The sequence below is a fragment of the Meles meles genome, chromosome 3, assembly GCF_922984935.1.
Source record: "Meles meles chromosome 3, mMelMel3.1 paternal haplotype, whole genome shotgun sequence".
Taxonomy (NCBI): Eukaryota; Metazoa; Chordata; class Mammalia; order Carnivora; family Mustelidae; genus Meles; species Meles meles.
In genome coordinates, this window is record NC_060068.1 from 44,267,503 (window position 1) to 44,295,084 (window position 27,582).

General features: G+C 43.4%; 1 protein-coding gene across 3 annotated transcripts in view; it reads left to right on the plus strand.

Annotated features, from left to right (window-relative positions):
- LOC123937897 (synuclein alpha interacting protein) overlaps positions 1–27,582 on the plus strand; it is a 148,025-nt gene that overhangs the window by 105,587 nt on the left and 14,856 nt on the right. For all 3 annotated transcript variants that reach the window (XM_045998703.1, XM_045998705.1, XM_045998704.1), the window contains exons 4-8: positions 5,614–6,482; positions 8,136–8,315; positions 12,326–12,439; positions 19,862–19,987; positions 23,493–23,662. In XM_045998703.1, the coding sequence (XP_045854659.1) occupies positions 5,614–6,482; positions 8,136–8,315; positions 12,326–12,439; positions 19,862–19,987; positions 23,493–23,662 (1,459 nt within the window). The remainder of the gene's footprint in view (positions 1–5,613; positions 6,483–8,135; positions 8,316–12,325; positions 12,440–19,861; positions 19,988–23,492; positions 23,663–27,582) is intronic.

Genomic DNA, 27,582 nt, shown 5'->3' on the forward strand with positions numbered 1-27,582 from the left:
GAGAGGACTGTGTCCAAACTTGAAAGAAATTCAACTGTTGGGTAAATGCTGTCAAACAACATCACATGCTACCGAGGAACTCTTAGTGAATCTATTGATGTAGCAAATGTCATCATTGTATTACTTTAAGAAATTGCCAAGGCCACCCCAGCACCCACCACCGTGATGGGTCAGCAACCATCTGCATCAAGGCAAGACCCTCCATCGGCCAAAAGATGATGACTCTCTAAAAGGTCAGATGATGGTTAGCATTTTTCAGTAATACAGTATTTTTAGCTAAGGTATGTATGTTGTTTTTTTGGATCTAATGCAATTACACACTTAATAACATGGACATAACTTCTATACACCCTGGGATGCCAGAAGATTCATTTGACTTGCTTTATTGAGATTTTCCCCTTATCATAGCGGTTTGGAATTGAACCTGCAAGATCTCTGAGGTATGCCTGTAAAAAGAAAAATCTGCATCTTATGCTGAGGAATTTAGTTACTATCCTGAATGACAGTTTCCCAAACCTTAGTAATTTAAGTATTATTTCCACAATATGTGTTATATCCAAAGCCGCCTTATGTTATTTTTGCTCTCCTTGTAAACTACTTGTACTGTTATTTAACATTTTCCTCAAATGTCTTACTTCAACACACACCTGTTTTCAAAAGAAACTTCACACCAGTATTGTAAATAGAAAATCAATGTCACCGGTGCCTGGGTGGCTCAGTCGGTTAAGCGTCTGCCTTCAGCTCAGGTCAGGATCCTGGAGTCCTGGGATTGGGCCCCAGGTTGGACTCCCTGCACAATGGGGACTCTGCTTCTCCCTCTTCCCCTTACCCCAGTTGTGTGCATGCTCTCTCTCTGAAATAAATAAAATCTTAAAAAAAAAAAAAAGAAAAAGAGAAAACCAAGATCACTTGCAGTCAGTTCAAGGTCACCATTAAAATGAATGTGATTATGTTTATAAAAAATAAGAAATAAATAAATAAAACAAATATGGAGAAAAGAAAAAAAAAGAAAAAATGAATGTGATTAAAATAAAACATTTCTGGGGCGCCTGGGTGGCTCAGTGGGTTAAAGCCTCTGTGTTTCGCTCAGGTCATGATCCCAGGGTCCTGGGATCGAGCCCCGCATTGGGCTCTCTGCTTGGCAGGGAGCCTGCTTCCTCCTCTCTCTCTCTCTGCCTGCCTCTCTCCCTACTTGTGATCTCTATCTGTCAAATAAATAAATAAAATCTTTAAAAAAATAAAATAAAACATTTCTGTTAACTCTTTGCTTCTCAAAGTCTCTGAGCCTGAGGCTTATATTTTCATCATTTTAAAGGGAGATGGTAGGTTTAGGAGAGGAGTTAAATTCACTGTAGCACTAAACTGAGACTCCTCGAATGAGTAAGGGGGAAGAAATAGAGTGGAACAACACATGGCTCCTGTACTCTCTAAGTCAAGAGTGTTCAGCATGGTTCCTGTGTACCATGTTCGATACTGCAGGGATATGCATACCACGTAGGGGGACATGTCATAGGCCATACTGGGCTACCTGAGGATTCAGAGCTAAGAAGTGATGAAATCAGACCTACATGGAGAGTGATAACTCAGGACAAGAAAAGGAGACCAGAGAAGTAGCTAGAACTTTGTAGAGGATGTGCAAGGATTCCCGTGTGGTCCAGTCAGTATAATAGGATGAAAAAGAGGGAGCAGATTTGAGAAAAATTTGTGATCGGGCCACAGCAGGAGTTGGTGCCCGGACGGAAGAGCGATGCAGGTCAAGGAAAGAGAAGGGCGGGTGATGCTCCCCAGTGGGATTGTTTGGGAGACTGCATGTGTGGTCACATGACCCAGGCCAAGTTTACAAAGAAGAGATAGTAGTAGAGTATGTGTACTTGATGAGTAGGGGGAAGGGAGGGAGCAAATAAGGGATGAGAGCGCTAAGATCCCTGCTTTGGAACGTGCTGCCTGGGATAACTATGCACCCATCCTAGGCTCACATTAAATGTTTGCTGAGGATACAGCAGAGTGGGGAAAGTCAGCAAGCAGGCCACTGGAAACCACCCTGTTGGAGCTCAGAGATAGTCCCAATGCCAGGGAGTTTGGAAGAGACCCCAGTGGCCTATCAGTCAGCCTCAAAAACACTTGAATTTACTTAATGACCATTTCAGAAAATTTGTAACATAAGCAGGTAGACAAGTTCAAGGTACACTGGACACGTTTACTTTCGTTAGGTATTAGAAATGAATCCATCCCACCAAAAACTCATTCTATAAAGCAATTTACTGAGTGCTTTGAGGGGTAGAGAGATAAATTAGACAAAGACCCTGTTCTCATAAAGCTTGTAAAGATCTAATAAGAGAATGGGTAAAATTTTCAGGGATTTAAAGCTAAACATAGGAGGCCTTTGTTCATGATTTCCAGAAATCCAAAATCTCCATAGTAAAGCATAATCTGAACTTTGTTTTCATGTGTTTTTAGAAATTGATGATGGTGTTGGTGTAGAACAACAATATAAATGAAATTCGGGGTAGCCTCATAAAATTGGAAATTAAAACCTTGTCAATCGTTAGTAGCCCCTTTTCCTATGTTGTACTTAAAATGCTCATTTTCCCAGCTCAGGAGAAATAATCTCAAGTTTTGTCGTACACGTAACATAAATTTGCCCTTCCTTCTCAGATAAGTATACGTAGTAACGAGTTGGAACATTCTCATGAGACCCTCTTGAACAATCAATTTCATGTAACTGGGATTTTTTTGTTCCTGGTCAACAGGACACAGACTAGAAAGCATAGATTTCACTCTGAGCCTACAAAAGAATCAGAGGTTTGAAGAAGAGGAAGGACAACAAGCCTAATGTTGATGCCCCTTCTTCTTCAGTCTCTAGACCCATCTGTGGAAAGAAGTGTTTTCATAAGACTCAGAGAGAATTCATTTCCATAGAGCATTCTTAATGGCTCCTGTCAGTACAAAACAGCTGGGAAACATATGGTATCCATTTCCCTGTATCACTTGGAAAAAATTTCACATGTAAATAAAGCCAACATAAAAGAGTAGCCCTTTGAACCCACGACCTTATACAATACCTAAATATATTGGTACAATGCACTCGTTGTATTGGTCCACTAAATTATGTGACTTTAAAAATTGTTTATTACCTCCTGAGATGCACGTTTTTTAAAAGTTCCAAAGGAATCAAGGTTATTGGCAAGATATTAGCAAATACCATCCCTAATAAAAAGTACATATCTCTGAAATGTCAAGGAGTATGTGTGTGTATAAATACACACACACACATAAACACACACATATGTTGGCCACTGTATTTTAAGCGTTTCAGAAAAATTGATGGATAAAATTAAAGGCATATTTACACATTATAAACTTTACATCCGCTATCTCTCTGCTGTTTGAAACAAGTAACCATGTGTTCTTGAAAGGAAGAGAGGAAAGCTTGGCAGAAATTTCTGGCAGACAATTTTTCATAGCTTCACATTTTGGGGGGAAAATGGACCTATAAAGGATAGGAAATCTTTTAAATTTATAATGGACCAACTGGAATTAGTCTTTGCCTTTGCATATTTACATTTCATAAGTAACTTTAGAAAACCCAGCTCTCATTGGTGATTATCACTCCTCTGAGTTTATTAACGGGACTTTTGTCCCCTGTGATATTAAGCTGTAAATCCCTCAGAAGGATGCGCTTTGGGCATTTACAAGGAGATTTAATGCGTTGCACAAAGTGAGATTCAAATTCAAATACTAGCATTTGTTAATTTGTGCCAAGTACTGTGTACAGCTTAGAACCAGAGCCAATGAAAGGGAAGAGAAGCAGCCGCTCAGCAGCAGCATCTAGATACCTTTTTTCCCTTCTGGAACATTCCTTGTTAATACCTGTTCTTTACTGGACAGAATCCAGGCCTCCCTCCACAGCTTATAGGATTCTCTTCGTAGATTTTAAAGGTCTTGGAACTAGACCATTTAGTGCAGACCCTCTGGAAAACCCCATGCCAAATTATGGTCTGTTTGGAGGTAAGACCCCATCCACCCACAGTTACATAGTATTCTGGCTCAGAATAGTTCCTCTCACCTCCTTAGCTTGCTTCCAGAACTTTCTCTGAATCCTTTTAGAACACTTCCCAATAGGAACAAGACTGACCAGTGATCTCAATTTGGGGAACTTTCACCCCTAGAATAGTTACTCTCACCTCCTTAGCTTGCTTCCAGAACTTTCTCTGAATCCTTTTAGAACACTTCCCAATAGGAACAAGACTGACCAGTGATCTCAATTTGGGGAACTTTCACCCCTAGAATTGTGGTAGCCAAGGACTGTCCTAGAAGTGACAGGCCTGAATTCACCCCACCTCTCTCTTTCATTCTTTAGTTGTGTCCAGGAGCAAAGAATGGACACAAGACCATGCTTTGGGATTAAATACTTCCTATCTGTTGTTGTTCCAGAAGAGGAGAACGAGATGGGAGGCCCCTAGATGGAGGGCATGTGCTAAAACCTCCCCTCCACTGTGAAAGGGAAATGGTGTAAGTGTAAGTGGAAGGGGAGGAGGCCATAAATCAGAGGTCTCCCAAGTTTTCAAGGGAGCCGGGTCAGTGGTCTAGTCAGGGGAGTGTCCCAGAGAGGAAGCAGGATCATCATGAGGGAGGAGACTGTTGTTTCTGCGCCAGAAGGCACAGGGTTATCTTCCATGAGGTTATCCCGGAGAGATGGTGCTCTCTTTAACTTCCATATGCATTGTTTCACACACACTCTGTGTCTACCAAATGCTCTCTCAAAGGCAAACCAGACCATATTAATCTAAGCTTTGCAGATAAATGAGCAGAAAGAAAAATGCCCACCGACGTGCACATCTCTGTCTCCCTTCTCTCCCTTTGCAACTCCTTCTCCTCCTGGTTGTTCCTAGCTTTGCCAGCATTGGAGGACACCCTTGAATCTCACTGCATGTTTTGTTGTGAAGTGTTAATACATGACTTGCTGTGTCATTTTCCAGAGAGCACCGGGAAATGCCCCTGAATGATGGTTCTCTGGGATAACCATCTGTGGGGGACAGTCACCCAATGGGTCACAGTTTCAGTTTGCCCAATATTAAGTATTTTACCCCTTTTCTATGTGGGACTTCTTAAGCTTTAGGGATATACATATACCTATGTATGCGTGTGTATGTGTATGTGTGTGTGTGTGTGTGTGTGTGTGTGTGTGTGTGTGCACGTCCCTTCTCTCCCCAAACTACTTTGGAAGTTCATTTAACACCGAGGATCCGACATCCCATTTCTGTTTTCTAAGGTCGTGACAAGTATCCTAATCATTCCAAAGAGGTATACCCACCCAGGGAATGAGCCTAAAAATCTCGATTTTTTTTGTTTGCTTGTTTGTTTCAGCAGTCTGCCTTTTCCATGATTGGTATTTTCATTAATTTTGAGCCAATAGGCCATAACTTTTATCACTCACTGTTTTCCAGCGGTCAGCATGAACTGTTTGGTTTACCATACAGGTTCTCTCGAGGTCTTCCCCTCAGGCAGGGGCCTTCTTTGAACGTAACATGAGTGGACTACGCCTGCCTGCATGGCCAAGATACCTTCGGCATTTCAATGTAATACTCTCCTCTTGTATATATTTCTAAACAGTTTCGAGCTCCGGCTGGAATTGCAACGTGTCGGCCCTCATTACAAACACTCAGAAGCCCACGGGAATCGCTGACGTGTACAGTAAGTTCCGTCCTGTGAAGCGAGTTTCCCCGCTGAAGCACCAGCCAGAGACTCTGGAGAACAATGAAAGCGATGACCAGAAGAACCAGAAGGTGGAGTACCAGAAAGGGGGTGATTCCGACCCAGGTCCCCAACCCGAAGAGCTCAGCCCTGGAGATGGAGACAGCGGTCCCCAAAGTAAGAGCACCGAGCCCAGCACCTTGCTGGGGGAACTGGAGCACTATGACCTTGACATGGATGAGATTCTGGATGTGCCTTACATTAAATCCAGCCAACAGCTTGCCTCTTACACCAAGGTGACTCCAGAGAAGAGAATTTTGGGTTTGTGCACCACCATCAACGGCCTTTCTGGCAAAGCCTGCTCTCCTGGCAGTGCTGAGAGCTCTCCAGCCAACACGACCCCGTTCTGTGTCCTTTCGCCCGTGAAAAGCCCTCAGCTGAGAAAAGCGTCATCCGTTGTCCGCGACCAGCAAAAGCTCTCTGCTGAAGAGTCTGAGAACTCACCCCCACTGGTGAAGTGTGGCTCCGCGTACGAGCCCGAGAACCAGAATAAGGACTTCCTCAACAAGACCTTTAGTGATGCTCCGGGTCGAAAACGCGAGAAGGCAGTGCCAGACTGTCAGCTCAGGGCCTTCCATCTGCAGCCCGCAGCCGCGGAACCCAAACTAGAAGAGCCCATCGGGAGTGGGAACTGGACCAGCTCCCAGGGCCCGGAAGAAAGGAGTGAGCATCTGAAAAAAGTGAAAAGCATCTTGAACATTGTTAAGGAAGGACAGATCTCTCTCCTGGTAAGTGTGATCTAAGTCCATCTTCTGGAGACTTCGGTTTTATTGGCTCCATTCATGAGTAAAGAATGATGAGTGTTTGTTCCTTTCTTGCTTCATCTTTACTCATAGCTTGAGTTAGGGGATGTGCCTTCTGAATTTTAAAATGCAAAGTTAGGAGGTTAATACAGGGAGAAAACCAATGGCCGGAAGAGTGTTATTCCACTTTAACTGTGCATGAATCTGACAGGAATAGGACCCATAATCTAAACAAAAACAAAACAAAGTCCAGCCCTTGCTTTCACTTGAATCTTAATGTCCTTCTTTTCCGTGTTCGAATGGGTCCCCGTGCTCTCACTCAGTTAACTTGTGGGGACGTCGGTTCCTTGTTGATGGTGGGCCTGCCAGATAACATGAACAGAGCGTCTTCTGTTTCATCCTGATCGTTATTCAGAAGACTTGGACCAGGAAGTTTGAAAGCATTTGCAGATAGAAGCTTCTCCTAGAGCTTAGTTGCCCTCTGACCTCCATGGAGTTTTTACTCACTTCCATTGCTGCGAGTGTAGGGAGCCTGAAGAAGCTTTTCCAAAGACTCGAGTCACAGAGTTAATGTGACGTAAGAAAAGTCTGTTCTGCTTCGGCTCAGAGAAAGCTCAACTGAAATCACACTCCATCTGCCTGCATTGTTCTTTTCTGGCTTCCAGACTTGGATCAAACAGTAGCAAGCCTGGGCTGAAACTATGATGTTAATTAAAATCTCACTCGAGAAAATCATCACATCTTGGCAGTGTGATTCCACTTAGGGTAAAGCCGTGCAGAGATAAGTACCATGTGCCTGGTCTCTTGTCACACATCTGACTGTTGTCATAGACTGATAGGCTTGAACACTTTCCCCCCCTCCAAAAAAGTAATATATTTTTTTCTCCTGAAAATAGCTTTTTCCATTTCTCTTGGCTCTTCCTCTCTTTTTCTCTCTGGTTCATTCTTTTCTTCTGCCCATCCCACGTTTTCATGTTTCCCTGATGAGAACACTTCTCCACTCATCCAACAGTCCCTCTCAACCGTGTCATACACAGAGAAGTAAGCTTCACTAGAGGTGAGAACACTAACGGCCAGGTATAGCCTCCAGGTGCCCCGGGAGTTTGTTTGGGGTGCAGTTGTCTGGAAAGAAATCCCATGGTAGCTCTAGTTGTGGCAGCTGTCAGATAGTTTGTGATCAAAGCCAGTTCTCCGTTGTTTGAGAGAGACCAGATGGTGGAGAGAAGTAGTTCCTTCATTCAACAAACCTACAACAGAGGATACAACACAGTCTGGCTGTCAGCGCTTAGCAGTCGAGTAGAGGAGACAGAGAGGGAATGTGCCAATTACCATAAATGTCATTGGAGTTGCTTAGAAAGCCATCTTGGCCCCTCTGTGAGCTCGCTGACCAAGCCCTGTCGCCATGTCTCCCATGAAGGTAAGTCCCTTGAGGACTCGGGTTCCAAAGGATAGCATAGCAAAAACTGTAATGGAAAGTCATTAACATTAATAGTAGGGAATTTTTGACTTCTCAGATCCCCAGGATGGCCACCGGACCTCCTGGAAACTCAGCTCTTATTCCCAGTGCCCGCAGCGAAACCCCCACAGCATCTCATTCTGATTCTTGACTCAAGTGGTCTAATCTTACCGTCCCTACAGCCACACCTCGCTGCCGACAACCTAGACAAAATTCACGACGAAAATGGCAACAATCTCTTACATGTGGCCGCGTCGCAGGGACACGCCGAGTGTCTGCAGCACCTCACCTCTTTGATGGGAGAAGACTGCCTCAGCGAGCGAAACGCAGAGAAGCTGACTCCAGCGGGCCTGGCCATCAAGGTGATGATGGGTTGGAGGTTGGGCCTGGCACAGCTAGAAGGTGGATTTCTGTTTTTGAGGATTCCTAGTGAGCTTAGCTGGAGAGCTGAGGATGGGGAGAGAGTAGCATTGTGTACCAGGCAAATGGCAAATGAGCATACTACATTTAAGAGAATTATCATTTCCGTTACTAACTGCTTTGAGCTTTGGAGACTACATTCCACTTTATGGTGCAACAAGGGTAAGCTTCACATCAGCTAACACAGAGGAACGAAAATGATCTCTTGTGGTTCTCAGAGCTTTTGTTATTCATGACGACTGCGATTTAGATTTTTAACCACACCTGGATTTGTCTGAGACTGTTTCATTTTTTCCTAATGTGAGTATAATGAGCAAGACAAATGAGGAAAAGGTGTATTTTAAGGAATGGTAGGTCTCAGGAGTATTTCAGATAATAAAGCAGGGTTCTAACGGATCACATCTGAAGTGTAAACATCTTCGGTACCAAGAGTTGTTTAGAATGTCAGGGCCAAGTTCTGAGTGTCATGTCGACTGGGACAGAGTTAAAAAGTTAGAAACTGTGAGTCAGGGAAACATGGTCTTTTATAGCTCACTGCAGTGAGTGCCTCTGTAAAACATAACACATCACTAGAAGGTTGGCTATTAAACTACGCTTACTTTTAAGATCTTTGCCCCTAAGTGTAGAATTCAGTCCTATTTATGAAGAAGCCAGAAGTGAAGTTCCAGGAAATACAGTACATCTAGTGTTTCTGCATATGTGCTCTGCTTTACATAATAGCTATGTCCTCTAAAAGCTGAAGAATCATTTTTAGAAATTTTGAAATTTACTAGGGGAACTTGCTAGTTAAAGAAATGCACTTGCATATTCACTGAAGAACATGTTACATTTGAAATACAAGTGAGTGCTGTCCTACCCTTGCTATATCTTTTATGCAAATCTGAATTTTTGCATCTTTAATTTATTTACCATTCACTGCACTTTTTTATTTTTTTATTTTTTAAAGATTTTATTTATTTATTTGACAGACAGAGATCACAAGTAGGCAGAGAGGCAAGCAGAGAGAGAGGAAGGGAAGCAGGCTCTGCACTGAGCAGAGAGCCTGATGTGGGGCTCGATCCCAGGACGCTGGGATCATGACCTGAGCTGAAGGCAGAGGCTTTAACCCACTGAGCCACCCAGGAGCCCCTCACTCCACTTTTTAAAAAAGATTTTATTTATTTATTTGAAAGAGAGAGAGCCTAAGTGGAAGAAGAGCAGGGAAGAGGGAGAAGCAAACTCTCCGATGAGCAGGGAACCCGAAGCAGGACTCGATTCCAGGACCCAGAGATCATGACCTGAGGTGAAGGCAGACACTTAATTGACTGAGCCACCCAGGCGCCCCACCATTCAGTGAATGGTATGAAAAGTATGAAAAGTTTCTTTCTGCTTTATTTAATTGTATTCAATGATAATGTATTATTTCCAAGAGAGTATAGAAAATGGTATATTTTTGATAAAATAAGAGATCGAAGACCCTGGTAGATATCACTTTCCTTTAGTGAATGTCGCTATGTGGTATTAGGAGCTGAACTGCAAGCAGCCATCATGAAGAAAGAGAAATTAAATGGGAAGTCAAGGTGCAGGATAGATGAGTTCAACAATGTGTACCATGTCCACCAGGTGCTGTGTTAGGTGGTGACAATACAAATATGAATGAGACTTAGTCCCTTTTCCTTAGAAGCTGATAACCAGGTAGATAGGGCAGGTAAGTTACTAGTAATTCAAGTGCATGATGGCAAATTTGGTTCTAGTCCTACCTATATCAGAGTCCTGTGGGAAGACAGGGGTTGGATCTGGTCATCAATGGGTGTGGGTCGGTGTTGAATAAAATATTCTTGCAATGCCAATAAATGTTGACATTTGTCTTGCTCTTTTAGTGTTTATAAAATACAGCACTCATGAGCTTTCCTAACTTTTGTTAGATTATGGAGTATATCATAGCTACACAACTGGATGAGAAAGTTTTTTTCTTCATTTATATACCCTAGTGCTTGTTTTCATGGATTAAGAATTCTCAGAGTAGGACAGTATCTAAGAAACTTGGTGGTCATTAGGCCAATCCTGGCTATAAACTCCTTCTACAGTACCGATATTGGTAATTCATTCTTAAACTCCTCCAGTCAACATACTGCTGTCATGTAACTAGCATGTAACCTTGAACTGCAGTGGGTTGTTGTTGTTTTTTCTGTTTTAATGAAGAACACATACCAAACCCATGAGATTCAAAAGCTCTTATGGATTTGGGGTCTCAGATATTTCATGGATAATGATATGAGAAATGGAACTCTTCTTCTATTTCTTCATTTAATCTAGAATTTACAAAAGAAGTCAATATAAATGATTCATAGTAAGTGCTATCCCCTTTGGGAATCTGACTTGACACAAATCCTGCCTCAGTCCATTCAGTGTCATTTGACAGACATCAGAGAAGTTGAGGGAGTTCTACGAAGTCATCATTCTTCTGTTTTAGGAATCGTTTTGAACACCAGTGACCAACTGATGGCGTTTCACCTCATTAAGCATAGTTCTGAGAGCCCTGCTCTCACTAAAGACAACAAACTTGGTTCAAACCAGCAGAAGTCGCTGAGATCATGTGACTGGACTGACAGAAAGCAGAGTCAGAGATAGGGTATCAAATAAAAAGATTACCTGAGAAAAGGGGCTTTGACGGCTTTAGAACACCTATCCCCTCCCCTTAAACTCCTTAAATGGAACATAATAAATTCTTACCAGTTACATGCAGAATTTATTTAGAGTTTTCTGGGGAACCCAACCCTAGATCCTGTGGCAGTTCAGGGCATTACTGAGTGCCCTTTGGGAACAGTTAAGCAAAATAACTGTAAAGAAAGATTTCTATATGGTGTGTTTCTAAAATGGGGCCAAAACAACTCATTGTTTTAGGAGCTAAGCAGACTTGGAATGAAATAACCTTAGTTTCCTTTTTACTTCTTGTTCAGTCCTCTGATTAAGCTCAAAGATAACACAATGGTCTGGTGAGAAAATAGCTTCAAAGACATAACCTACTGTCTTCCTTTTTAACACCCGTGAGTGACCCCAGTTTCAGAGACTTCAGCAGCAAAAATCTCCTGTTTGAATTTAATGATGTATTTTTTTGGTTTTCTTGGTCTTTCTGTTTATGGCAAGAAATGTTGTGTTGAAAACCATAGTAGCAATCTATTTCCTTCTGCCTTTATAGTAGCATATGATTACTTAATACATTTATTCAAACATTACCTTTTTGAATAACTAGAACTAACAGATACCTGACAGAACATTCTACCCAACAAAAACAGAATACATATTCTCCCCTAATACAGATGGAACATATACTTTGATGAATTTTGACAAATATATATTCTCTTATAACTGCTGCTCCAATCAATATAGAGAACATTGCCATTCCCCCCTTTCCCAAAATCTTTAGGACTCCTCTGGTCTTTGCCCTAGGCAACCAGTGATAGGATTTCCATCACAACAGGAGAGAGTACATAGTCTTCTGTGTCTCACTTTTGTCACTCAGCATTCATGCTTCTGAGAGTCATCCAAGCTTCTGCTTGTATGAAAGGTTTGTTCTTTTTTTTTAATTGCTGGTAAGTACTCCCTTGTATGAATATATCAACATTTGTTTATTCATTTGCTCTTAGAATATGGAGTGGATTATATTAGAATTAGAAGTGGAGTATATTTTATAGTGTGCAAATTATGCCTCAATAAAGTCTGATTACAGTTATGATTACAGTTATGAAGACGCTTTTCAGTAAAAATTCCCCATTGGATTTTGAGCCAAAAGCACAGACCAGAGATAAAATAAAAAAGCACAGACCAGTTTGATAGACTGCAAATAAATGAAGCTAAATACAAGAACCAAAATTCGCGTGATTTCTTCCCTTGGCAAAGTTACCATCTATGAGGTATTTTTCAAACTTCAGTGACCTTGAATTTCTTTCTTTCTTTCTTTTTTCCAATGTAGAATGGTCAGTTGGAGTGTGTCCGTTGGATGGTGAGTGAAACAGAAGCCATCGCAGAGCTGAGTTGTTCTAAGGATTTCCCAAGCCTTATTCATTATGCAGGTTGCTTTGGCCAGGTAGGAAGAATTTTTAATAATCAGGTTTATAAGTCATCATTTCTTTGTAATATTTTTCAATGAAAAACATGTTTTAAACAACCTAAATATTTCCCAATAAGGTAATGGATAAATAACAAAGCTACATACCTATGATGGAATTTTATGGCAAAACATGGGGATTAGATAATACTAAACTGTCTGATACAAAACCATTCATATAATTTGGTACCAACTTTGAATTCTGGAGAGAGAGAAGAAGAGGAATAGGTAATAAGACTTGAAAAAAAACTAAAAACCCACGCAACTATGTCCCATCGTGTTTATAGTAGTTATCACTTGGGGTGAAATTAGAAATGGCTCTTGTCTTCTTTCTTGTATTTTTCAGGATTTTCCAAGTTTCCTACAATAAATGCATTTAACTTTTGTCAGGAGGGAAAGTGATAAAGTTTCTTTACCCAATAGTAAAAGGAAAATCTTCAGTAAGACGTTGATTTAGGAAGTATCTCTGTATTGAACAAACACACTAACTAGATGAGTCTCAGTTACAACCAGTTCCTACACTAGGAAATCCCAGTGGAGTAATAGAGGTACACAGATCACAGTCCAGGGTATGGAGTAAAAAAAAGTAAAAGTAACTTCCTTTGAGAAGGATAAGTATAAATTATATATATTTTTTAAGTTGGCACCACAAAATGCCAATCTGAGTCTTAAAAAAAAATAAAGTCAGTACTGGATTAAAATAGATTTAATCATATTTGTTTGTAGCAAAGAAAATTGCTTCTTGTGCACATAACCATATCCCCTTTGGCTTCATAACCTTTCCCAGTGGCAGTAAATTGTGGTATTGTCAACAAGAGATTATACTTTTTCGAGCATGACAATCTCAAGTTCAAAAAATGCCCTTGGAGAATATTACTACAGTCTCTTCTTTAGTGGGAGTCCATGTTAGGTGATGGCTTATTCTGTACCATGTAACTTCATATGTAAACATGTATAATATGTATAATAATATACACATTAATATGTAATATAAGTATATGTACGTTGATATGTATAATTATATGTATAATTAATATGCATAATAATATTTATTAATATATAATATTTCCTGTATGGGCCAGGCACCAGAGCATTGGATTTTGTGTACATTATCTGTCCCTTAAAAAAACCCTGTTGGAGCCGACTGTTTTACCCATTCTATAGATGAGAGTAAGAAAGAAATTTAAGTGACTTGCACATGTTCCAAGGCCTAGTAAGCAAAGACTACATCTCAGCTGAAGCCTGTCTTGTGCCCACCTGTGTCAGTAATTTGTATAGCCTGTTTACAGCGACGTTGATCTAGCTGAGGAAGGCTTTTTTTTTTTTTACAATTTTAGCTAACAACACACTGTGACACACAGCTCAATCGAAGAAGGGAGTATCTGGTACTAAATTTATGAGATGAAGAAAGGGGCATGAAGAACATCTAAAATTTATCAAACTACTTTGAAACAGTCACTCCGTTTTTCTCTGTGTACTGTCCTTGTGAGCCCCAGCCATGATTTTCTACCAACAACCATAATAGTTAATAAGCTTTTGTGAGGGATGCCTCTTTTTTTTGCTTATACTGGCAAAGAGGAGACTAGAATTTTCGAATGACCAGAAGAATGTCATCACTGATAATTTTCATAAATCATTTGCAGTCTAAATAACAGAACGTTCTTTATTCCTGGACTGTCTGAATAATTGCTTCACGTTCCTGAATTCATTTTGTTTATCTAAAGCCTCACAAGGAATTTTCGATACCAGTAGAAAGGCTACCTGCTCTTTGGGTAGAGCTCGCCAAAGAGAGGCAAGAGAGGATTGCATTGCCCTTCTAAGACCCTAAGTATAAGCAGTCGGGCCCCGGCCTTCTTTGTCTCAGGAAATGCTCCTCGATGCGTGCCAGTTTCTCTGGTCAGCTCTCACAGTGGGCTTCTCATAATTGTGAAGCTCTTGGGACAGAACCAGAGAAGGGCCCTTTCTGGAACCGGTTGGGTGATGGCGTGGCTTGCTAGAAGGGACTCGAGGAAAAGCCGGAAGCGGGTGACCCAGTCGAAGAGCCATGTCAGACATTTGCCTCATGCGAGTTATCAGGCTCCAGGTTGTTATTTCAAGCTGATAAGCATTGTGCGTGACCTCGAGGCCAGCTGCGAGCAGGCCCAGCCCAGCGGCACCCTTAGGAGAGCATTCCTACCCAAGTGGAGAGCGTAGAAGCCCTTCAGAGCCATGAATTCTCTTCTGTCCGGCCGTCCTGCGGCCACCGCAGGCACTTATGTAACAGATAACCTGTCGAGATGCTGAACTTGGAACCGGGACAAGGCTAATATTTTCACAAGGAAGACTGTTAGCAAACGGTTTTCTAATGGATTCAGCACATGCAAGTTTTTCCTCTGTCAGGCAGGCAGTCGAGTGTGTCCTGGTTTTGTTTCTTGAGTAAATACCTCTGGAAAGGATAGTGCCGAGCAAAATTCCTCTCTCGGTTTACTTTCGTTGCCCTCTGCCCCTCATATGGATTCTTGAAGAGCAGGCTCTCGTTGACTCCCAATTTGTGTCCTTTCTCTTGTAAAAATTACCTTAAACACGCCGGTACCACGGGGCGGCCAGCAGTTTTTAGTGGTCTCCTGGAGCGATGGATCTTCGGGTGATAGGAATTGATTTTCCTCATCGTGACACGTCAAGTCTCAGAGGGTGCAATTACTTCATGGCCTGAGTGTCCAAAGCAGAGCTCGCCACAGGGAGCGCCAAGGCGAGAGCTACAGGGGGCATTTGGGGGAAAAAGCAGGGATGTCCTCTAGTCGGCCCGCTTTGCTGTCCCTTGAGAGAGATGTTGCTGGCGAAACAATGGGAACAGAAGTGTCTTGAGTCAGTCACCAGCCATGTGACAGGGGCTATTTGCTTTCAACACGAAGGTTCCAGTGTGCTGGTCCCTGCTCCCTGCAAGGCTGTCTCCCACAGCTGCTCAAGCGGGGGAAGGGGGCGCTTCGGCCCGTTCCACGCTGGACATTGGTTCAGTGGGCTCTGTTATTATTTGCAACATCAAACCTAGGGATCCTTGTGCTCCTGAGTCTGTCCTGTGACTTTTTATATGGAGATCCTGCTGTAGAAACAACTCTGTGGTAGCATTCGGCATATACCGAGAACACCTTTGCCTACACTGTGTGCATTGTCCCATTTTAAATGTTTGCTCTAATACAGATCCAAAAGAGAGAGAGAGAGAGGTGGGGGGAGGGGTTGGACACTTTCTGAATAAAGAAGAGTGTCAGCAGTTCTTACAAATAGTCATGAACAGTGATAGGCAGGCTAGCAAGAGGGATATTTCCACAGGCTGTGTGTCACTGTTTTTCCATGATTCAAAAGGATAATATTCTGTTAACTTCACTATTTCACCGTCATGGGGAAGAAACAAATAAACAACCCAGACAGTGCTGTGATTGCAGATGAAAGCAAAATGGAAAAATCTTTGATTAGCCTGGGCATCCATCTGCTCTCCAAGGACAGCTCTTTGAAACAGCCTAAGCGACACTGAGCTCCACGAACGCACCGACTGATGGGCTGTTAACCGTGCTTCCTGGGACCCTATGGGTGCAGAATGAGTGTGTCTGTCGTGGAATCAGGGGTCCCAGGTCAGTGAGCAACCGGTTGTGGACATTCACATTCAGTAGACAGCAAGCGGAGACATGGAGAACACGAGCTCCGTGTCTGGGTTCAAATCCGAACCCTACCACTTATTAGCTCAGTGGCCTTGGAGACATTTTTTTTTTTTTTTTTTTTAAGAAGAAAAGCTCTTTCTGCACCTCAGTTTCCTCTTCTCTAACATGGAGATAAAAGAACCTTCTTCACTGGGCAGTTCCGGGAACTAAGTGGGAAAAAAACCACATGAAACGTTGCCATTACTGGCATGTAGTAGATACAAATATTGGTTCTTAGGATTATTGGATGTCTCCCAATTTCCCATTTTTACTGATATCAGGATTGTCCAATTTACTTACTTCACCATAAGTAAAGCATAAGGGAAATTTGGCAAAAAATATTTAGGCCTTAACCAATTTAAGAAATCCTTCGATATACTTTTTTTATTTTCACATTTTACTATCTCTGGAGTCTATCTTTATCTTATAATAAAGGACATCATGAAATTATGACTGGCCACTTTTCTATACTTTGCCATCTCAAAAACCAGACCGAATCATACAATTGATGGTGTATTGGATTTGATGATATATGACTGCAGAAAAAGCTGCCTCCTTTAGAACTTAATGGTTGTAACGAAAACTGTAGAGACTATTGATGCCAGTAATAAACCTCGGGCTCCTTTTTCTGTTACGTTTTTATTAGACTTTGTCCAGAAAATCTCATTTTCCTGTATTAATTGTCTCATTAAACAAACTGCAATGCCTTTAAGAACACACAAAATAACACCAATAAAGCAGGTTCCCCAAAGAGCAGAACATCCCCCAGAAGCGGAAACCAGGACATGAGGGAAGTTTTTAGTCAAGAGAGGAACACTGAAGGTATCAATGAGTGTGTGGGTCGATGGGTAGAATGGTAAGGTGGAGAGGCATTCTAACTAACTAACACAGAAGGGCTTCTCCCGCCACATGACTGCGTCAGATAGTCTCTGAAAGCAACACTTACGGGAAGATGAAAATCAGGAATTACATTCTCCGCTGAGCATCTAACTGATGTACACGCGTGCGTGCGCACACAAGCCCAGGAAGAGAGCGCTGGATGTCTAAGGAGAGAGGTAGACCTCACTGCATATATATATTGAATACACATATGCATTCATAAGGCCCTTCTTAGTTGGAGAAGATAGTTCTGTTTGTTCTCCTTTCTAGGTAGTTCTCAAATAAGTCACTGTCTGAATTATAGGACTGTCGATTTCTGCTGGCAGGGTCTCCAGAATCAGAGCAGAAAGCCTCATTTCTCTGAGAGTGGATGCGACGTATGCTCTTACCAGAACCCAAGAATTCTAGATCTTTGGTTTCTGTGAAGTTTATCAGTGAATAGACTGATTGCTTCGCTTCTTATTAAAGTACATTGCCCACTACGGAACGCGAAACTGAATGTGAGGGACTGAGCAAAGACGTGCCTGTTCGGAACAGTAGAATAACGGTTCTTCCTTTATATAAATGTTGCATAATGAATTGGGTAAGATCCTTAATTACCAGAAGAGCTTTTCATGCCTTCAGAAGAAAAGAAGGCAGGTTATTGAGCAATCCGGACTGAACCTGACTTGGAGGACTGTCGCGAGCCAAAGCAACTCTTGGCCTCATACAGACCTTGGCCTGTTTGCCCAGATATTCAAGCCTCGGCAAAGTCCAGGTCTCTCGATTCTTCTCCATATTTCAACAAAGAGAAAATGCCTAGTCTTATGATATGTAGTATCCTACTTTCTACAACCCTGTTACTCAAAGTCAACACACTGTGAATAATAGTAAAGGTCATTTTCTTTTCAGGTGAAACAGCCTTATCCACTATGATATGAATTGAGTCTGAAAAATGTGAAAATATGCCTGCAAGCAGTTACATATGGAACATTTCTAGCGAGGACATCAGAGAATACATACTTGTCTTCTTTGGCTTTCTGATTTGTAAAACAAGGGTGTTTGAATTGGATAATTCCCTCAAGCCTCTCCCACTCTGCAATTTTAAGATTCCATGATTAATATCAGAAAGCAAGCCAAGTTACCACAGGCTTGAGAACGACCCATTGAGGTGGCAGGGCTGTCCTTGTCACCCGTTGGGTCACAGCAACCCGCCCTCTTGCTGTTTCCAGATCTTCTCCATTGGCTTCAAACCAGTAGGTTGTGTTTTTCATCCAAAGAAACATTCACTCACCCAGATCTTTAAAGGAGTTAAGATTCCACGGTAGAATCATCTGGTTCCAAGTCAAAGTCATACCGTTTTCCCCTTCCCAATTAGGAAACCAAAAGAAAGTTGTCTGCCCTGAACATAGGATACATCACCACCCACTCTGGTCCAAATATCAGCCCCAACTTGCCCCAGGTTTGCCTCAGAAGAAGAGGACAAGCACATCGGCATACCCTGATCCGGAGTCCCACTCCCAGCCCTGGCTTCCAGGCTTTGCCCCACCTCATTCTCCAGGGACCTTGAGGGTTTCATTTTCTGCAGGGTCTGCTTTGCAGCTGACCCTCACCCTGGGTTCCCTGGGTGCCTTCTTGGTAGGTAATAGGCATTGACCACATGTTACCCTTCTTGTTCTTTGGGGGTGTCTTACTCCCTGCTCGCTCGCCTTGAAAGAGTGTGGTGCGAATGTTCATTCTGTCCCTGATGTTGCCAACGCCTTCGTAAACAGTGCCTGGCTCCCCCCACAAAGGGCGAACCATGAAAGGAGTTGGCTGTTTTTATCCAACATTCCTTAAGCAGATTAGTTGGCATGTTCAGAAGGTGAAAGCAAATCTAATCCAGAAAAGTATAAAAGTTCATGACCAGTCCGAGCAAGTAACTGGAAAAAAAGAAACAAGAAAAAAAGAAAAAACCTTTACAAGGCAAAGGAGAGGTTCAAGGCTATTTCAAACACACGATCATCTTTTTAAATGTCAAATTCCACTCACTAAACTTCATGCTGTTGTTTTTACCACTCTCGTGTTTTTTTAACATTATACTTAATTCATCTATTTTAAAACAGTGAAATCCCATCCCCCTGCTTTCTCCTGAGGCCAAACATAACATGAAAATACCACAAAATACTCAGTGGGTAGAACGCAAACGGATTTTGACAACATGCTGAGCACACTATGTCTTTGCTCTTAAAAGGTTGCGTTCAGATCATCGGATGCCCTCCATTTGGCAGGGAGTAAGGGAACCCTTTACCTTTCAAACCCCACTGACATCTGGTCAGAGAAGTCAGGAGGGTCCTGGTTTTCTCGCGGTGAAGTTACCTCATAGTCAGCCACTTAAGCTCTGTCAGCCTGTTGACTGCAGGCAGTCTAGGATCACCAAGGCATGGTCGAAGCATCATCAACTTCAAAGGAGAAGCTGGTTCTCTTAGGCCTGAGGTTTTATAATAATATTCCTGGACCCTAAAGACAGGACAACAAAGGAGCAAAAATTGCCTTGGCCTCGAAAGACTTAGATTCTGGTCCCCGCTTTCCACCTGTCTAGCTGTGTCACTTGGAAGAAGTACTCAAGTGTTCTACAAACCAACTGTACCTCTAAAGAATAACTAAGTAAACCAGAACTTCCCACTCTTAAAATTCTCTGGGCGCTCCTCTTTCATGGACTTTGAGTCAGAGAGACGCATGGATTTTCAGTTCAGGAGGAAGGGTATTTTCTGCTGTTAAGATAAAACTGGTTCTAGGTAAGCTTCCCACGTCAGAGTTTTGTTTTCCTCTGACTTTATTTCAGACGCGCTGCATGATAGTCCATTAACTGCCACTGTCTTTGTGTTTGCAGGAAAAAATTCTTCTTTGGCTTCTTCAGTTTATGCAAGAACAGGGCATCTCCCTGGATGAAGTGGACCAAGATGGCAACAGCGCCGTCCACGTAGCCTCCCAGCATGGCTTCCTCGGGTGCATCCAGGTACACAGGCCCGTTGCTTTGAGGAGACAAATGAGTTTATCAAGTCATGAAACACAAAAAACGGAAATATTGTTTACTGGAAGACATGTGTGGATTAAGTCAGCTTTTTTCTGTTGTAGTAGATCATAAGGAATTATATTGGTAAGTTCATTTTTCCAGAAACTCACAGAAACATCAGCCTAAAAAGACCCCTATGTGTTTTCTGTTGAGCGTTGCAATATGTCAAAAGAGACCAGAGATGGAGGGCTATGATTTCTCCCCTTTCTGTGGGGCAGGGCGGAGCTTCTCGAATGCCTTCAGAAAGCCCCAGAACTAAAAACAGGGAGGCCTCAGATATTAGCGTTGCTCCCCTCATTCCATGCGCAGGCTAGGCAGGGTGGCCAACCTCTCCACCCAACAGCCTCAGGTGACCTCCCCCTTGTATGCCTACCTGCCTCACGGTGTTACCATAGTCTGTGTGTGCAAGAGTGTAGTGTTGGGGAGCAGAGCCACGGAAGGGTGGGGGAGGTTCAGCCCCTGGCTGCCAACCACATGAGAGAGTATCCGCATGCCGCTTAGAGCGCATGGAGTTCCCATAAGAAGAGGACTCAAAATCTCATCCCTCGGCCAAATGTTTTGGTGCATGAAGCTGAGCCAAACCCAGTGCCACCATCATAATAGCACATGGCTGAAAGCCCAGTGAGGGTCCTCAGGACTTTGAGGCACGTGTGACTATAAAAACCAGGTAAATCCCTTGACTTCGAAAAATGTTAAGGCCTTGAGTGACAGAGCAAAGAGGGAAGGTGACCAACGAGAAGGAGGGGGAGCAAGAGGAGTGTGAGCGTGTGAGGGAAGGAAAAGTTGTATACATCAGAAATGAAGTTTGTTTAGATTTGGCCTGGAATTTGATTTATGAGTGCGTCATTACCCGCATCAGACCAACCACACCATTGTTATCACGGAAAATGACCTGCATCTGTGGACGTGTTCCCACATCTGCCCGAGGTGTATGAAATTCCTGACTGACCGAGTACAGCTGAAGGCCATGAGGAAAGAAGTGCTTTTACCTCACAGAGTCCACGCAGTTCAGAATAAGCTATGTGTATACAGCAACTCTAAGAAAACAGCATCTCTTGTTGCCTTATTATATGGTATTTCTTTTATTGCAATGCAGCGTGCTGATTTAACAGGAGCTTAATGATGTCCTACTATGTGCAAAGTAGATTGTATCCAAAAAAGAAAATCGGGCACTGAGAACTGGTTGCTTAGAAAGGTAGAAGGGACTGGAGAGGATCTGGAAAAGCTGTAGGTGTGGAAGGCAAGAGACTAATAAAAGCAAAAAGCAGAGGTAAATATATATATATATATATATATATATATATATATAGGAAATATTCCACGTGTCTGGAAATTTCCCCACTAATGCTGGCAACGTGTGCATCTTTTCATTTAAGGCACGACGTTGTAAAAGCAGTGACGAGAACTCAGAGCTGAGAAAAAAGAGAAATTTAAATTGTTACCAGGATCTACAAAAGATGAAAGAAGTAGCGTGACTTTTTGTGGAGGAAAAATAATTGAACATAACCGAAAACTTCAATTTTTTTCCATTTAACAAAACACTCTAATATTTAATAGTCTTGAACTTTTTTTTTTTATCAGCTAATAAGTGACTTAAAGCCAAAGAAAACCAGCTGATAGCACTAATTCTGTTTGAGATTTCGGTTATTTTTCTTTTATATGCGAAGAGAGGCTGTCTGTGCTTTCGGGCCATTCATCTCTCCACTTAACACAAATGATATTTTTGGCAGTCGATACGGTGCCTGTGGAAACTTGGATGATCTTGGAAGCGGGTCTATCCACTGGGTGTGAGATTTTTTAAAAAAGGAAAGACACAGAGAGACTGAGGGCAGAACAGGAGGTGAGCAAGGGCCCTTTTGAGGGGAGGCAGAGACCGAGTCTAGGAAACTCTGGGAGGAAGATGGCGGAGGCCTGAGTCAAGGGAGTTAAGGGACACTCTGGGGAGGCCATGGGAGCTCTGGGCTGAGGTGATCAGCAGTACCACTCCCGTAAGGAGTACCTTGGACTTTCATGGTGAGTGGCTGTAAACCAGAAGGAGATGAAGCCCCTTGTGACTTCTGAGTTTAAGCAAAATCTAGGAATTTAAAAATCTCGTGTTAATTTGGGGAACAATGGTACCTTTTACTAATATAAACCCAGAAGTCGGTTTCATCTTGTTAGTGTCAAAGGATTTGTTAGATGGTGCTAGCTGATTAATATTGATATAACAGCTTTTTGTGGCATCTCATGTCACCACAGTATAACTAGAAAAGAATTTTGATTTTTTTTTTTAATTAATGATGTCAACCATGATCCATTAAGTCTCTCTTCTTTTAACGTATGCCCTGGCCAGATTCCATAGCTTCCTGCTTGCTTGTGACTTAACATTTACTCCAAACCAGTTTAAAATCTTGGTGTTACTTCTGAATCAAAGTGTTCTTCTCTCCAACCCAGATTAGACTCAGGGTTCAAAGGACATAGCCTGAGGATGGAGCCATGACTGGCTTTGTATACCTCACCTTAGCCCCGTTTCCCCTCTCTCTGCTGGGCAGTGTTGGAGACAAGGAGGAGGGTGGGGAGAAAAGTTACCTGTCTCTTTGCTTACCTGGCAAAGGCCACGGCACTGGGTGTGAAAGCTGTCATGGCTTCTCTGGCTTACTGTGGTGGGCCACTAATGTCCTCTGTGGCAGGCTTCTGTGCTGACTCTCTGCTGGGTGTGATGACGGGTGAGGTCTTTAGGGGGCTTTCTGGAGCCTCCCCTCTGATACCTGACTTGGGAACTCTCACCCTGACTTCACATCCTCCTCCTCCCACACAGTCCCCTCCGCCTGTCACACCCAGTACTCTTGCTGCCAGAGAACCCTCTCCTTCCGTAGTGGGGTGATAGCAAGCTCACCCCAAGCCCCCTTCTACGATGTCTCCTCAATTCCTGGGTCATATCCTTGCCAGACACACGGTGGGAGTGCCGCTGCTCCCCACACAGCCCCTACAGGTCATTTCTCTTCAGTTCTTTTTTTATTTCTGATAGGGTAGGCTCAGCGACAGACCACATAGGCTTTCTGCACAAATAGGAATAGGTAAACAACTCACAGGTGTCCCCAACTTCATGGGTTCACCCACTGAAAGGGACAAATCAGCTCTCCCTAGCCAATGCCTGCTCGGGACACAGCCCCCTCCGGGCAGCAGCTGACTCTGCCCCCACAGCCAGCTCCCCCCAGGCTGGGTGCCATTGGTAGGACGGGGTCTGTTGCATGTGTGTGGGCTCTGAGGCAGGTATCTGATACCAACTCCCGAGAGGCTCTCTTCTGTATGTGGTGATACCCTTCGCTCCCTTCAGCCCCCTGTCATGGGCTTTGGTAACTGGTATTGGACTGGCAGGAAATGTTCCACTCACCTTTCTCTTCCCATCCATACAAAAGGTTGCCGGGAAGGTCTCATAACAATCCCATGCCTCTGCGTGTTCCCACAGACATTGGTTGAATATGGAGCAAATGTCACCATGCAGAACCACGCAGGGGAAAAGCCGTCCCAGAGCGCCGAGCGCCATGGGCACACGCTGTGCTCCCGGTACCTGGTGGTGGTGGAGACCTGTATGTCGCTGGCGTCTCAGGTGGTGAAGCTAACCAAACAGCTGAAGGAGTAAGTGGCCCATCCTTTCCCTGTGAACTGAGTCGGGCTGGTCCTCACCTGGCTGAGGTTTGAGACTGCTGCCTTGGTGAGCTGCCCGCATGCCAGTTGTCTAGAGGATTCCTAGCCTTCTGCCCATCTTGTCTTCCTCTTCCATCCCAAGTCCTGCATCATCCATGCAGTGGGAAGAGGCTCGTCCCCCAAGAAGAAAGTGCAGAGCACACTCCGTGAGCGGGAATTGGGGGGGTTCCACCCCTCACAGCCAGCTCCTCCCAGGCTGGCTGTGATTTGTAGGACGGGGTCTGTTGCATGCATGTGGACTCTGAGTTGGATGAGACAGTCTCTCTCCATGTGCACAGTTCATGGCCCCATGACTTAAGTACACACATGCATCCTCCCCAAACTTCTGTCCTTTACATTCTAGGAAATCATAAGAAGCCTGAGAGAGAGGGGGGAAAAAAAATAGGCATGGGCCAGTTTCCCAGGTTTTCTAATGAAAAATGTATATTAGGGGAATCATCCAACAACCATCACCAGTAAATTCATCATTCATGAGTCCTCGGGATGTAAAATAGCATTTGGTCAGCATGATGTTCAGTCTTGGTCTCGACGGAGTCCGTTCTGTTCTTGATGAGATTATCAAACTGGTAGCTGTTGCCTATAGAGAAGTCAGGGAGCATTTCTGGGAGGTTGTCTTAATACACCTGACAACGGGAATGGATGAGAAGCCATCAGGTAGGTCACTAGGAGTCCAAAGAATCAAGGAGCTGACACCTTCTGGGAGCTCTAAGGTCAGCCCTTGGCAAACACACCAGCCAAAGTACAGTTGCCATGATGAGGAGGGATTCACCAACAATCCCAGTCGGTATTCCAAGTCACGTAGACAGATTACGAGAATACACCCAAAAAATTAGACTTTAGAGGAAAAATAGTGAGTGTTTTAAATTATTTTAAAATATATTCTTTATTGGGCACCTGGGTGGCTCAGTCAGTTAAGCATCCTTCGGCTCAGGTCATGATCCCAGGAGCCTGCTTCTCCCTCTACCCCTCCCCCCTGCTCATGATCTCTCTTACACGCTCTCTCTCAAGTAAATAAACAAAATCTTAAAAAATTAAAAAAAAAATAAAAATATTCTTTTTCCTCTTGAAAAGAGACCTGTGATGGCAGGGGGCCTTCACCGATCATGCGACAATATGACAAGTCCTTAGACCCTCTGGCTCTTATCTAAGCTGGGACAAACCTTCCTCTGTCCACTTCTGCCCTCTTGCCCCAGAGGCCAAGTCTCTGTCCCCTTCCATCTTCCCCCTACTAGAGTAGGCACTTTAATGAGCTGGTTAGGATTTTACTAGATACAAATAAGGTTTAAAAATTAAATATTGGGGTGCCTGGGTGGCTCAGTGTGTTGGGGCCTCTGCCTTTGGCTCAGGTCATGATACCAGGGTCCTGGGATCGAGCCCCACATTGGGCTCTCTGCTCAGCAAGGAGCCTGCTTCCTCCTCTCTCTCTGCCTGCCTCTCTGCCTACTCTGTCAAATGGATAAATAAAATCTTTTAAAAAAAATTAAATATTAAAGGGGTTCCCTCCAAGCGTCCTCTGCCCAGTTACACAAAACTCCCCTAGGGCAGGTGCGTTAAATGAGCTTCAAGGACTTAGAGCAACTGAAGGGAAAATACAAACTCACAACTCAGTAAGTTGCCTTTCCACAGCAATCACACTTGTACCTATATTTTTACATGCACCTGTAAGTAGTTCTAAGGTTAAGTTCCTAGAACGTGAATTGCTAAAACACAGGGCATATGTATTTAAACTGTGCATAGATATTGCCTAATACCCTTCCAGAAATGTTGTAGAAACATCCCTCCCCCACCGGGAAGTGTATGGATATATCCATTCAGAGGAACTTTAAAACAGTCCAGTAGAATGGTTTTGTTCCTTTTCCCCTAAGATTCATACTCAGAGGAAAGATCTCAAAACACTCTCCTCAGCCCTGTACCGTGGAGTCTGTGAGCTGTTCATGAGCTGTAACTCTTCACTGGTGAACTCTTCAAGGTCAGGGTCTTGGCTGTCCTCTCTGTTGATGGGCCCAGAATAAAATGCACATGTACGCTAATTGATAACAGTTCTTCCATTGTCTCCGAGGCTGATTGCTGCAGACAGTTATGGTTAGGTCAGTGACAAGATAAAATATGAGAGGTTAGACTGCAGACCCCGGTCTTTTACTTACTGTGTGCCTCGGTGAGATGGGCAGAACTAGAAGTTAACAGGGAAGTCCACTGAGTATGGCCACCGTAGCCTGTGCCCTTTAGGCTCCAGGCAAGCCCCCCCACCCCCACCAGCACCGAAAAGTGCAGGAGGAGGGATGAGAACCATGAGTTTTTCCAGTCCAAAATTCTGAGTTGGAGACGGTCCGGAGTGCCTTTTCCTACCAGAATACGTTTACTAACTCTTTACAGTGAATAAACGTAATTGCTATTTAAAAAGTGACAACCTTCAGCTCTGTTAGAAATCCTGATGTACAAGCCTAGATATTACAGGTTGAATTACGCCATCCCTCCGACCCTGAAAAAATAGGGTAGAGTCCTAACCCCTCATACCTCAGATTATCCGCTTATTGGGAGAGGGGGTCTTTACAGAAGGAGTCAAGTTAAAATGAGGTCACGAGGGCATGCCCAAATCCAGTATCACTGGCGTCACGCAAGGGGGAAATTTAGGGATGTATGGGGGGGTGCTCAGTCACTGAAGCATCTGCCTTCGACTCAAGTCATGATCTCAGGGTTCTAGGATTGAGCCCCGTGTCAGGCTCTCCGCTCAGCGGCAAGTCTGCTTCTCCCTCTCCCTCTCCTTCTGTGACCTCTCTCACTCTCTCTCAAATCAGTCAGTCAATCAATCTTTGAAAAAAAGGGGGGAGAATCTAGCTGTGGAGGCAGACACACACATGGAGAACACCATGTGAGCATGAGGTCAGTGATGAGAGTGACGAATCTACAAGCCAAAGATCTCCAGCAAACCATCAGAAACAAGAAGAGAATCAGGGAACAGCCTCCATCTCAGCCCTCAGAGGACACCAGCACTGCCTACGCCTCGGACTCAGACTTCCAGACTCCAGAACTGTGAGACAATAAATTTCTGCCGTCTTAGCCCCCCAGCTGGTGGGGCTTGGTTCACAACGGCCCCAGCATGGCATATGTCCATATATGTTCTCATGTTTCATAAACTTTTGTATATTAATATTTCACGTGATTATGTATTTAAAACTGGGTGGTCCTTGCTGAGGGCTTCTTTAGAATCTAGAGAGTAGAGTCCTTTTTTTTTTCCCCATTCATACCTGGAATGTCAACCATCCGTCAACCCAATCGCCCCCAAATAGTTTTCTTAACTGTACCGTAATTCACTTTGACACCTAACAAACCCTTTAGGAGTAGACCGTAATCTTGCTCCATCCACTTTAGTCCCTCACTACTGCTCTTAAAAACTTGACTTGCAATACCAGCTTGCAAAGGGGGAAAAGTAGAATGTTCGTAGGGACTTTTGTTTTTTTTTTCTTTCTTTAGACTAAGAGTTAACCAACTGTAGACTGTGGGCCAAATTCAGCCCACTGTCTTTGTAAGTAAAGTTTTATTGGAACCCAGCCACACACACATTCATTTACTTACTGTGTAGGGTTGATCTCATGCTAGAAAAGCAGAGTTGAGTAGTTATGACACAGACCATATGACTCACAAGCCTAAAATATTTATTATCTGACCTTTAGGGAAAAGTAGGTGAGTCACAGAATGAATGAAACAAATTGCAATTACAGATGTTTCTTGTCTTAGGGATGAAATGTTAGGACTAAGACTAACCATGTCTGAAAAACAGGGTGCTTGGGAGATGGAAGGGTGTCTTTCCAGTCTGATCTCACAGAATTAGATTTAGGTGGCCAAAGGCTGTT